Here is a 12,179-nt window from a genome sequence, read left to right as displayed (position 1 = left end):
ATACCCTTTCCCTACTCCTCTGCACCCCTCTTCACCCCCAAACCTCCACAGCACCCCTCCGCCTCCTCCTCCTCAACCCCAACCCCTCCACTGCACCCTCTCACTCACAAATCCCCCAGAAGCCCCCCTACTCCCCTCCCTTGTACCCCCGCCCCCGCACCCCAAACCACCACAGAAGCCTCACGCACCTCTTCTCCACCCGCTCCCTGCATGCCCAAAGTCCCCGGAGGCCACTCACTTCCCTTCTTCCCCTCGCCTCGCCTCACCCGCAGCTCCTCTCAGCGCTCCCTCCTCACACCCTGCGCTCCCTGCCATCCCCCCGTCCCCGCGGAGCTCTCTCTCAGACGAGTCAAAGTGACTCGGCTGCTGGATGAGGGAAAGGCTGTGGATGTGGTCTTCCTGGACTTCAGCAAAGTCTTTGACACAGTTTCTCACAGCGTTCTGCTTGAGAAACTGTCAGCCTCTGGCCTGGACAGGCGCACACTCTCCTGGGTGGAAAACTGGTTGGCTGGCCGGGCCCAGAGAGTGGTGGGAAATGGTGTGAAATCCAGCTGGAGGCCAGAGACAAGTGGGGTTCCCCAGGGCTCAGTGCTGGGTCCAGCCCTGTTCAATGTCTTCATCAATGACCTGGATGAAGGCATCGAGTGCACCCTGAGCAAGTTTGCGGACGACACTAAGCTGGGTGGAAGTGTGGATCTGCTGGAGGGTCGGGAGGCTCTGCAAAGGGATCTGAACAGGCTGGACCACTGGGCTGAGTCCAATGGCATGAGGTTTAACAAGGCCAAATGCCGGGTCCTGCACTTGGGGCACAACAACCCTGTGCAGTGCTACAGACTAGGAGAAGTCTGTCTAGAAAGCTGCCTGGAGGAGAGGGACCTGGGCGTGTTGGTTGACAGCTGACTGAATATGAGCCAGCAGTGTGCCCAGGTGGCCAAGAAGGCCAATGGCATCTTGGCTTGTATCAGAAACGGTGTGACCAGCAGGTCCAGGGAGGTTATCCTCCCTCTGTACTCGGCACTGGTGAAACCGCTCCTCGAATACTGTGTTCAGTTCTGGGCACCTCACCACAAGAAGGATGTTGAGGCTCTGGAGCGAGTCCAGAGAAGAGCAACGAAGCTGGTGAAAGGGCTGGAGAACAGGCCTTATGAGGAGCGGCTGAGAGAGCTGGGGTTGTTTAGCCTGGAGAAGAGGAGGCTGAGGGGAGACCTCATTGCTCTCTACAACTACCTGAAAGGACGTTGTAGAGAGGAGGGTGCTGGCCTCTTCTCCCAAGTGACAGGGGACAGGACAAGAGGGAATGGCCTCAAGCTCCGACAGGGGAGGTTTAGGCTAGACATTAGGAAAAAATTCTTTACAGAAAGGGTCATTGGGCACTGGAACAGGCTGCCCAGGGAGGTGATTGAGTCACCTTCCCTGGAGGTGTTTAAGGCACGGGTGGATGAGGTGCTGAGGGATATGGTTTAGTGTTTAATGGGAACGGTTGGACTCGATGATCCGGTGGGTCTCTTCCAACCTGGTTATTCTGTGATTCTGTGATTCTGAGTCGCAGCCACCCGACGGGAACGGTGAGAAATGGCCGGAAGCCGCTCACCTAGCTTCCGCTTCTGCCTTCTTCCGGCACTGCGTCACGTGACCCTGCCCCCGCGGTGCCATTGGCGCCGTTGTAGGGTGGCCGGGGGCCCGGCGTGGGGCGGTCTACGTCCCTTTCGATTATTTTGATGCTTTGCAGGGATGTGACCCCGACCTGCTGGGCAGGAACCCGCCGCCCGGCCGTGCTTTGGTGCCGGCGGTGCGGATCCTGAAGCGCAGCAGGCCGATGACGTCACCGGTCCCGTGCTGACATCAGAGCGCTCATGGTGACGTCACAGCCTTCGTGCTGACATCACAGAAGCATAGCAGCCCTGCAGCAGATTCTCCCCGGGCGGAACTGTTCCTCACAAGGGACAAGCACCGAGCGATGCCGGCTCTGCCTTCCCTCAGCGCTGCCCCCATCCCAAGAGGGATTTAACAAACCCCTGGGTAATTAAGGAGCGACAAGCATGAGGACTTAATTTCCAGCTGCTGCCACCCACTTCCATCCTCAGTGGGAACTTTGGATAGGAGCCCTAGGTTCATCACTTCCGGGTGGAATGGCAGCGCTCTGGCTTCCTGATGAAGGTGGGAGCAGTGGGCAACCTGCTGGTCATTAACAACCTCATTTCACCATCCAGCATTTGGAATCTGCTGGATGTAATTTCAACACTGTGAATTCCCTCCAGTGTGCTTCCGGCAGGTGACAGCACATGCAAATCCCAAGGGACTCCCTGACGAAGGCAGGAGTATCATTAACAACATTGCTCTGCTGTCTGGCATCCAGGGTGTGTTCTATGTAATTCCAATGGTGTGAATTCTCTCCGTTGCACTTCCTGCTGGCAATGGCAGATGTAAATCCCAAGGGAGTGTCTCCATTCTTCTGGAAGAGCATTAAACCAGAGGATGACAGTGCTGATGATGGGACGCAGCCAATGGAAGATGATGCTGACAGAGCACGGCCCATGGAGGAGGCAATGGAGGGACAGTCGGTTCAAGGTATGTGCACCATTTTGACTTCCTTTTCCCCCAAAACAGCTGCACCCAGACATGGTTTGACCCCAGACTGAGGTTAATGCCTAATCCCACATTATCCTAACAATCTGTCAATCCTAATGTGGGATTAAAGCCCCAAAGGGAGGCTGAACTAAGAATTTTAGGCCACATTCTGTTTGTCTCCTCAGAGGAAATGGCGATAGTCTTCCACACCTATGGCATGGCAGCAGGCAGTCCGGCACCATCAGCCCGAAGAAGGCGGAAAAGAGTTCCAGATGGTCCCAGCAGTGTGCTGTATGTCAACCGGCGGAAATCCAAGGTATGGAATTACTACACCAAGCTGGGAGATGCCTACGTGGAATGCAATGTCTGCAAGAAGCAGCTCTCCTTCCACAACAGCACCACCACCATGCGGGAACACCTGGTCCGGAAGCATAGTATCCGTGACACCCTGCTCTCCCAATTCAAGGACGATCCAGCTTCTGAATCTGACTGCGCAGCTCCAGAAACCACCCTGAAACGCTCCCGGCAGATGATGCCAGAGAACCACTCAGAGCCGAGAAGCGATGTCATCTTGGAGCTGATGCTGGAGATGATCTTCCGTGATTTGCATCCTCTCTCCATGGTGGAGGACAAAGGATTTGGTCTCCTCCTTGGATATCTGGAGCCAAGTTTTTCCCTCCCAGCTTCCACACAGCTTTCTGACATGTTGCGACACCGGTACAATGTGGTCAAGCAGCACCTGGAATGCTACCTGCAGACAGTGCAAGCCGTCGCAGTCTCTGTGGAATTCTGGGAATCACGGCTTGGCCAGACCTACCTGACCATTACGGCTAATGTTATCAATGGGGAATGGCAGCGGGCACGATGCGTCTTGGAGACACAGCAAGCACACAGAGGTGAAGCAGAGGGCAATTTAGCGGAGAAACTTTACACTGTCCTCTCCGAATTTGGCTTATCTGGTAAATCCATTTTCTGTGTTGTGCAGGACAGCCCATGGAGCACAGTGGCCAATGGACAGCAGCTAGAGGACATGTATGGTTGGAGGAGCCTGTGCTGTGCTGCTTGGAGCCTTCACCGCTGTGTCCAAGCTGGGCTGGAAGTGGAGCAGATCCAGGAAGCCTTGAGCATTGCCCAGAGGATTGTCCAATATTTCCAGCAGGACTCAAAAGCCTCTGGTTCCTTGAAGAGCAAGCTGGAATCCATCAATAAATCCAAGATGAGACTCGTGATGGACACAGCATCCCGCTGGATAACCACCATGGAGATGTGTGAGAGCCTGTTGGACCTGAAGTGGGCCATTATGTCCATCCTGGAGGAGCATCCCAAGGGAGGGGCAGGCATCCAGAACCTGGCTGATCACCAGTGGAAGCTCCTGCAGGACCTAATCCCAGTACTGAGGACCATCAGGATTGCCACGTCCTTCCTGCGGGAGGAGCAGAATATTTCCGTCTCTTCCCTGATGCCTTGTGTCCACGGAATTGTTTCTGCCATTGGGCAGCAGGTGGAAGAGGCCAGTGCTGTCATCAAGACAGTGGTGAGCAACATCCGGTTGGAGCTGACAGAGCAGTGGGGGCTCTCAGAGAGTGAGAAAGTGCTGGAAAACCCAGCAGTCATCGCCTCGTTCCTGGATCCATGCTTCAAGGAGCTGAGGTTTCTCCGCCCCAGCCTACGGAGCGAGGTGCATGATCGTGTCAAGACAATGCTGTCACAGTTTTTTCACCCTCCATTCACATCCACTGCTACATTTTGGGTGCCAAGCTCGGATTCCAAAGTGGAGGGCAGGGATGCAGGCAGCTGCAAGGTGAGAAGTTCCAGCACTGCATCCCAGAGCATCTATGACATCCTTTTGGGGAAGGATCCAACAGAGAACATGCCAGAGATCCACCAGCAACTGGAAAACTACATTGTGGAGCCACTTTGCAAGCAGAGCACAGATCCATTGGACTGGTGGAAGAGCAACGAGCGGCGCTTCCCAGCTGTAGGGCAGCTTGGCTGACAGTATCTCACCATTCCTGCCACTGCAGTACTGCCTTCCCAGGCCTTTGCCGCTGGAGAGAGCACCCTGGAGCATCGTCGAGCCATCCTGGCACCAGAAAACCTGGACAAAATCCTCTTCCTGCATCAAAATTTTGACTTTTTCGAGTCAATGAGAAGCAGGAATGGGGGTCGCAATGTGGTTTGATGTTGGCTTAGGGTAAAACAGGATTGATTCCAGAATATTTCAGTTCAACCTATTCCAAGTGATGCCATTTCTGGAAAATCAGTGAGGTGGTTTCGGACAGTGTCTGCTTCCAGAAGTGGCAACACTGGATATATATCCTTATTATCAGATAATGGAATAAATGGCATGCAGGGAGTCCCCCATTTGCATGCTTATATGGATTTTATCCTTTCCTCATTAATTATTCTCTCGTTACCATCCTTGGTTCGTTAAAATTGATTTGGTGTTACTTTCTCATCCGTAAATCTCTCTTCCTCATTCCCTTTTTCCCTATGCAAAGTGGAATCAGGACAACTACCGTTATCTGGCTGGAGAGCGCCGAACTGGGATAAAGGTGACAGATTTGGGTATGGGAAGCCCAAATTGTATGAATTAAATTGACCCATGGGGTTTTCAGACACGACGCTCTCAGCAGTTCCCCATCATGAGTACTGTTTTGAACTCTGGTCTACAGGTTTTTAGAATCACATGGCTGCTCTTCAGAGTGATGGAATCTTTTCCTGGCAGCTGTGAGCCCCATCTGAATCCATCCTGTGCAGCTGGGGGCTCTTGTTGGCTGGGATGAGTTGATTTTCCTAAATAAGGAATGTTTCAGATGAACTAAATGACTCCAGAGGCTGCAGGCTGGGAATTCCCAGTTAAAACCTTCCTGCTAAAGCCTTCCCCAGTGCACACAATTTGTCCATTCCAAGCATGATCTCCAGAGCCATCAAAAAACAAGAAACATGTAAGTGTGAAGGATAGAGATCATCAGGGAGCAAGGAGTTGGGAAGAGGTTTGGCCAGATGGGTACGGATATGTCAACACAGCGACTCCCTCAGCAAACACCACATTATCCAATTGTAGTCGGCTGCTTTCAGAGAGCAGAGGACATCTTCGCATCCGGAAGGTTTCCTTTTGGAAGTGTGAGGGCTAGATCATCAAAGCCCAGGCCTGACTTTGGTCCTTTAGAGAGGAAACAGAACCCAAATCTAGATTTGTTTCTACAGGATGTGGACGTTCTGCCCCAGAAAAAAAGTGGAATTATGAAAATCATGTGGCCTGGAAACAACCAAACCCTTCTAACTCTTCTGAAGACCTTTTTTTCCCATTTCAATCAGTGGATACTCAAATCATCCCAATAAAACTCAACATCCCACTGGACACTAATTGTGGAAGGCCAACTCTGTCCCACTGGATAATGATGCTAACTCACAGTTCCAACATTTACAACAATCTCAGTCCAGCTGCCACGTCCAGTAATTATGGGTGGGAAAAAAACCAGAGGGAATGCTTTCGTGACATAAGGACAGGGAGTTGGCATCACCAACTAAGCCTAACAAAGGCGGTGTTAATTGCACATAGAATCTACAGCAAGGACAGAAATGTCTACATCCACTATTCCAAAGCCAGATTTCATCAATGAAGTGGAAACAACCCTAGAAACCTGAATATTCAGGCTCTGTGTTCTGGACCCAGAATGCTCCCAAGGACTCTTAATCTACAGCAAACCAAGGTGTTAATAGTGATTTCCCAGCAGTTTTCACCAAGCAAGATGATAAGGGTCTCCTGCACATTCGGAGGAGGGAAACAGTCCTGAGGAGGGCTTGAAGCAGAAGAGAAAGGGCTAAGGTTGCTGGAGCGGTTGATCTGGACTGAAGGAAGCCAAGGGAAATCAGCCACACTGGGACAGAGCAGCTCAGTCTTGATTAGGTGGGAAAGCCAGTGCCAGGGCAAAACCCTGAAGGGGATCACAAGGGGAAATCACGCTCCGGGCTTGCAGATCCTTCTGAGGAAGGTGGGAGCCAGCTGAGGCGTGCGCGTATCTGTTGTTCCAAGTGCCTGGCGTGGTTGCAGTCTGGGAATATCCCCAGCAGGCAGAGCCTGGAGTGCAGGCCGCAGCCAGAGGAGAACGGCGTTCCCTGGGCTGCCGCCTCTGAAAGGCGACTGCCTGCTGCAGCACCTTGCGCTGGGTGGTTTTAGGGAGGCCCTGCCTGGGAAGTGAGGAAGGAGAAACCACCTGAAAACCCCCTTTTGCTGTGCGCTGCCTTCCAGAGCCGGGATGCTGCACATTGCTCTGGCTCCACAGCACTAAATGCGATGGCAGTATGCCGCTGATTTCCTCACTGTGGCTCTTTCCAACAGCCCCAAATGCCAAAACCAGGAAGAAAAGCGAGGCTGAGGGGTTGTGGGTTTGTTTTGAAGTGGAGGGAAAGGGCTCCTTGAAGGAAGAGGCAGAGTCAGGGGCTTCAGAATTGGGAATCAGTGCTGGGACCACAGGCTTGGTTATCAGGTAGTGTGGGCAGCAGTAGTAGGGAAGGGCTCATCCCGCTACATCCGGCAGCGGAGAGACCGCAGCTCAGGTGCCGGGTTCAGTTTAGGGCTCCCCACTCCAAGAAAGACATTGACGGGCTGGGGCACGTCCGCAGAAGGGCAGTGGAGGTGGGAAGGGGCTGGAGCAGAAAGGAAGGGGTTGAGGGAGCTCCGTCTGGAGGGCTCTGTCTGGAGTGAAGGAGGCAGAGGGGAGTACCCATCGTACTGCGCAACTCTGGCCAGGAGGTGTGAGCCAGGCGGCAGTGGGGCTCGGCTCGCAAGGAAGAAGGCATAGGATGAGAGGGAATGGCCTCCAGACGTGCCTGGGGAGGTTTAGACTGGACATGGGGAAAAATTCCTTGATGTAAAGGTTGTCAGGCACTGGAAGGAGATTGCCAGGGTTAGCCTCAATGATCCTAAAGGTCTGTTATAACATAAAGGATTCAACAATTCAATTAGCACACACACCTTCAGAGTTCAGAACATGTCATTTATTCCCAACAAATCCCACACCACCCACAACGTGCTACGAAAACCCAGACAAGCTTTAAACACACACAGTGAGAGAAAGAAAATTCTTCTTTAATGCATTCAGGAAAAACATGCCCAAAATATTTCCACCGAGTTTTTCCGGCATCGCTGTAAAGAAAAAGATGCTTCCATTCCACTTGGATGGAAGTGCCAAAACAACCTGGTGGCATTAACCCTCCCTGGGGTTCAACCTCTTCCCGGACAGCAGGGAATGCAGGAAGCTGACCTCAGTGCTGCTGGCGAGACGGAGTTTCCCTGCTCCCAGTGTCCGTCAGCAGCCTGCTTTCCTCTGCATTTGGCTCTGGATTTGAGCGCTTCAGTGGCCAGCGGGTCTTCCGGACGTAATGCAGGTCCTCCTCCAGGCAATGAATCTTCACATGGGCGTTTTGGCCATTTCTCTTGGGAAACACCCTGGAAGGGGGAGAAGAAAGAGGCGTTTCTTTCATCCGAAGAAATGCCATTGAACAGAGCTCTGTCATTGCCTTTTCTGAGGCTTTTGTGATGCGTATGGCAAGCGTTTCATCCCTTGGTCCTGCCGTATCCCCAGCTGAGGATGGTTAACCAAGGCGGGTGTTTGCACTGGAAAGGGCTGGAAATTCCAAAGGGACAGGGGTGATTCTCAAGGGCCCTTGGCTCTGCTTCTCCCTTGCCCACAGTTGGCTTAGGAGGGGGAAATCTCCTTTAGCCCAAGCCAAGCACACAGCTTCCAGAAGGAAGATGAATTCTACCTTCCACACTCCGGGCATGGAAAACCATGGGGAGCATCTCCGCTTTCCACATGGGATGGAGGCTCGCTGGGATCACTGGAGGGCTCGATGGGATCACTCTCTGCTGCCTCTCTCTGGCGCTCCTGATGCTGCCTACAGCCTAAAAGACAGAAAGCCCTGATCAATTCCTCCTCCGAATACTGAGCCGGACTCAGAACCGGCCCGAGCCATCTCCGAGTGGCCCAGGTGAGCTGGACGCGTTCCATCGCCCAGGAAAACCAAGCAGCCCAAGTCTGGTGTTCTCCTTCCAACTCTGAGCAGCCCAGATCTGCTTTAATTCAGCCGTGAGGATGGAGGCAAACCCAGCCCTTGATAGCAAACCCCAGCCTTCCCTCCCCACATTACCAAAATCAGCCCCAACGTTTCGAAACCCGAAGTTGGGGTTGTCCTGTGCAAGGACGGCAGCGGGACTCGATGATCCTTGTGGGTGCCTTCCAACTGAGGACATTCTATGGTACTATGATAAATACCAACCACAACACAGAGAAACTAAAGGCAGCTCTTCAAGGGAGCGCATAGATCATAATCTTTTATCCCCACAGCATGAAAGAAAAGAGCGCCTAGTAAGAAGGCAGGCACTTCAGCCACTGCCTCTCAGAAGGATCTTTTCAGACTGTCAGCCCTGTTTGAGTGCTTAACAGAAAGCCTCGAGACAGCTTGTAGTCCAAGAAAGAGCTGCTGGAAGAGGGAAGTCTTTACTGCTGCACGCCAACAATGACCATTCACAGGAATAGTGGTAACCAGAGCATCCCTCCTAAAACTAATAAAAATAATAATTCCTTATCGCAGTGCAACCTCTTAATACTACAGGGATCTTTGTTCCCGCGTAACTTTTTTCTTTCACAAGATAAAGGCCATGCTCACACTTAACAGCAAGGGCTGTCCCTTTCCTCTCACTCAGAAAAGAAGCATCAGTCACATGCTAAAGGGCAAACGTCAGCCCGAGGTCTTTTGCTCTTCCAATGACAGTTAGATAAACCCTAATTAAATGAATACATTCTGGCTCTTGGGAGGCGTGTAGAGTAGAGGGTGCTCTCGTCCACACAAGAAAAGTGTCCTGAGATTTTGTTTTACTGGAGAAACACAATCAGGCTCATCAGTATCTTTCTCTCAAATAAATTCTATTCCAACAGACGAATTTGAATTCAGCATCAATAGGTAAATGTCTAGCATACACAAAGAAGAACACAGCACGCAACATAGTTTACGTTTCTTAACAGGCAGATGGAGAAGCTCGTCCTCCACACTCATGGCTGTGCTCCTTCGACGACTTGCCTGGAACGACACCAGGATTGTCCAACCAATCAACAAACCCGAGTGAATTCAGCTCAGAATACAAAATGTCCTCTTTTTCCTCTTCAGCGGGAGGAAGAAAGGATGTTCCAGTGCTTCTTCCAGAGTAATGCGCTTGTCCGGGTCATACTGCAGCATCTTTTCGATCAGATCAAACAGCAGCTCATGGTCACCATCGGAGCATGTCATGTATGCCTTTGTGAAGAAAACAACAAAACACAGGCTTCCAATCTTAGAATTGCACTCGGAGCTCCTCTGCCCAGAAGAATCTTTCCCCTGTAATCTTACCTTCAGGGGTTTACAGCAGCTTGAGACGTGTTGCCCAGCAGCACTGTGTTCATCCCAGACCAGCCGGCCATTACAGAAATAATTCTTCTTCCGTGGTGAAACAACTCTCTTTATCATGCACCTCGGCAAAGGCCCCAGCAATCGCTCCATCATCGCCAGGTGTTCTGTGTCCTCATTGGTCTGGATGGAAGTCGAGAGAGACATTTTTTGTTCCTTGTTAAGAGGAAGTTATCAAGAAGCACACACCAGTCTGACTTCATTTGTGACTGTACTCTGCAACCAATATGCTGAACTTGGTCAAGGAAAAAGAGAGAGGCTCAATTTCTCCATTTCCTGAATGAAGTTACAAGCTACTGGAGCTATTCCCCTTGAGCTTTCCTTGGTGGGCTTTTTCTTTTCTTTCTTTTTCAAGTTCAACTTCAGCAATACTGTTAAGAGGACAGGATTCAGGGCTTTGAGTAGTATTTGCTGATGGTGATAGATGAAGCCACATCTGGTATTAGGGTACCTTGTAAATTCCAAATGTTAACAGGGCGATCCTTCCTTTAAAGTGCTGCCAAAACATCTACCGGAAGCAACTCATCAAAATCTGCTCCTGAGATAGTTCCTTGGTGCCTACCTCTCCCGTTTTCTTCAACTTGGCATTACAGAGAAATGCAGCTTACTTCCTTGTGCAGGCCATTCCTCTCAGTCCCCACCTCTCCGTAGCCTACGTTCATCAAGTTGGGGAGTGTTATGCATGCTGCACGCTTTTGGGGTTCAGAGTTCCCTACCTGAAATACTATGTCTCCAAGGTAGTATTCCAGGAGAGTACATCCTACGCTCCAAACGTCGCACGGCTGTGACCATCCAAGCCCTGTGGAAAGATTCAGGTCGTTCATGTTTAGACCAGACCGCAAACTGTTCAACAGCTCAAGCAAGACACCAAACACTTCTCCAGCTCCATTCAATTGCACACAAATCTCATACGTGAAAGATCAGCCAAACCAACAGCCTTCTACTGACCTAGGATCACTTCGGGAGCTCTGTAAGCTCTCGCAGTCACTGTAGGCTCATGGTGGTCATGATCATATGTGGCGCACCCAAAGTCCACAAGTCTTACGTCTGGTTTTCTTAGTCTGCGTTCCATGCGTTCCTGAAACGAAAGGTGATGGCAAGCAAGTGACCAAATGAATGCAGAGGATGGTTGAGGAGGAGGAAAGCGGGGAAGGGGACAGCAACTTACCAGTCTGCGGTTGTACTTTTCTACGTAGTCAGACTTCACAAAGACAATATTGTCTGGCTTCAGATCTGTATGTGTCAGCTTATTCCTATGCAAAACTGCAATAAAATCACACACTTAGCAAGTCCCACAAAGAAACTTTAACAAATAGGGCAAAGAAGGAACATACTTACGGTTGACAGAGGTGCAGATCTGATAGGCCATGTGTCGAATGTCGTCCAGGCTAAATGGCGAGAAGTTGTTGTCTCTCAGAAAGTCATAGGTGTTGAGCCCCAGGAGCTCTAAAACAATGCAGACGTGTCCATGGTACTCAAACCATTCCAGCATCTGCACACAGTGACTGCAAAAGCAGGAAAACACATGCATTGAAACAGGGAGTTGTGCAGCGACCCTACATGCGCTGTGTGTTACAGAAAGCGTCGCTGAGGAAGTCTTCAAGCCGGAACACAGCACAGTCGGCTTTGTGTGCTTACGAGGCATTGCTGGGGTCTGATGCTTTTAAATCTTCCAGCACATTTATTTCATCATGAGCTATTTCGGAGGAACAATCGGTGGTTCTTGCTATTTTCACGGCTACATGTTTGCCTTCCCTGAAAAGAGAGGTTTTAACAGAGATTAGAACGACGAGTGCTTTTAACTCAGACTCTTGGGTAATTATAAACCCATCTGCCTTGTTCCTAACACTGGAAACCTTCCGGGAAAAGGGTGCACTGACTTCATACAACCCAGAGTCATCTGTGCACCAACATAACTGAATCTTTAGATTTTGATAACACAGGCCCCAAGACTGCCCAATGGTACTATTGGTGCCCAATAAGTACTATTACTGAAGATTGCAGCTGCATCCCACGCTCTCTCCAGGCCACCTCTCCCCATCAGCCCTGACCTCGACCCGACTGGGCTGCGCCTGCAGAAGACGCAGCCTTCGCCTCATCCACCAGCCCTGCACAACCCTCGTGTCTCAGGGCTGCTTTTAGCAGCATGAACCAACATACCC

General features: G+C 51.1%; 1 protein-coding gene and 1 pseudogene across 1 annotated transcript; one reads left to right on the top strand and one right to left on the bottom strand.

Moving 5' to 3' along the window:
- The first annotated feature begins 1,715 nt into the window (after positions 1-1,715).
- On the top strand, positions 1,716-5,009 carry LOC138720689 (E3 SUMO-protein ligase ZBED1-like; annotated as a pseudogene).
- Positions 5,010-10,604: 5,595 nt separating this feature from the next.
- On the bottom strand, positions 10,605-11,726 carry LOC138720688 (dual specificity protein kinase CLK4-like). The gene is made up of 5 exons (XM_069857035.1): positions 11,656-11,726; positions 11,356-11,522; positions 11,186-11,280; positions 10,966-11,095; positions 10,605-10,816 (listed from the first exon to the last, which is right to left on the bottom strand). The coding sequence occupies exons 2-5, from the start codon at positions 11,507-11,509 to the stop codon at positions 10,605-10,607; spliced, it is 591 nt and encodes a 196-aa protein (XP_069713136.1). The 5' UTR covers positions 11,510-11,522; positions 11,656-11,726.
- Between the last annotated feature and the right edge of the window lie 453 nt (positions 11,727-12,179).

The sequence above is a fragment of the Phaenicophaeus curvirostris genome, chromosome 5 (assembly GCF_032191515.1).
Source record: "Phaenicophaeus curvirostris isolate KB17595 chromosome 5, BPBGC_Pcur_1.0, whole genome shotgun sequence".
In the NCBI taxonomy this organism is placed as follows: Eukaryota; Metazoa; Chordata; class Aves; order Cuculiformes; family Cuculidae; genus Phaenicophaeus; species Phaenicophaeus curvirostris.
The sequence above is the reverse complement of the archived record's forward strand: the minus strand, read 5'-3'. Positions and strand labels throughout refer to the sequence as shown.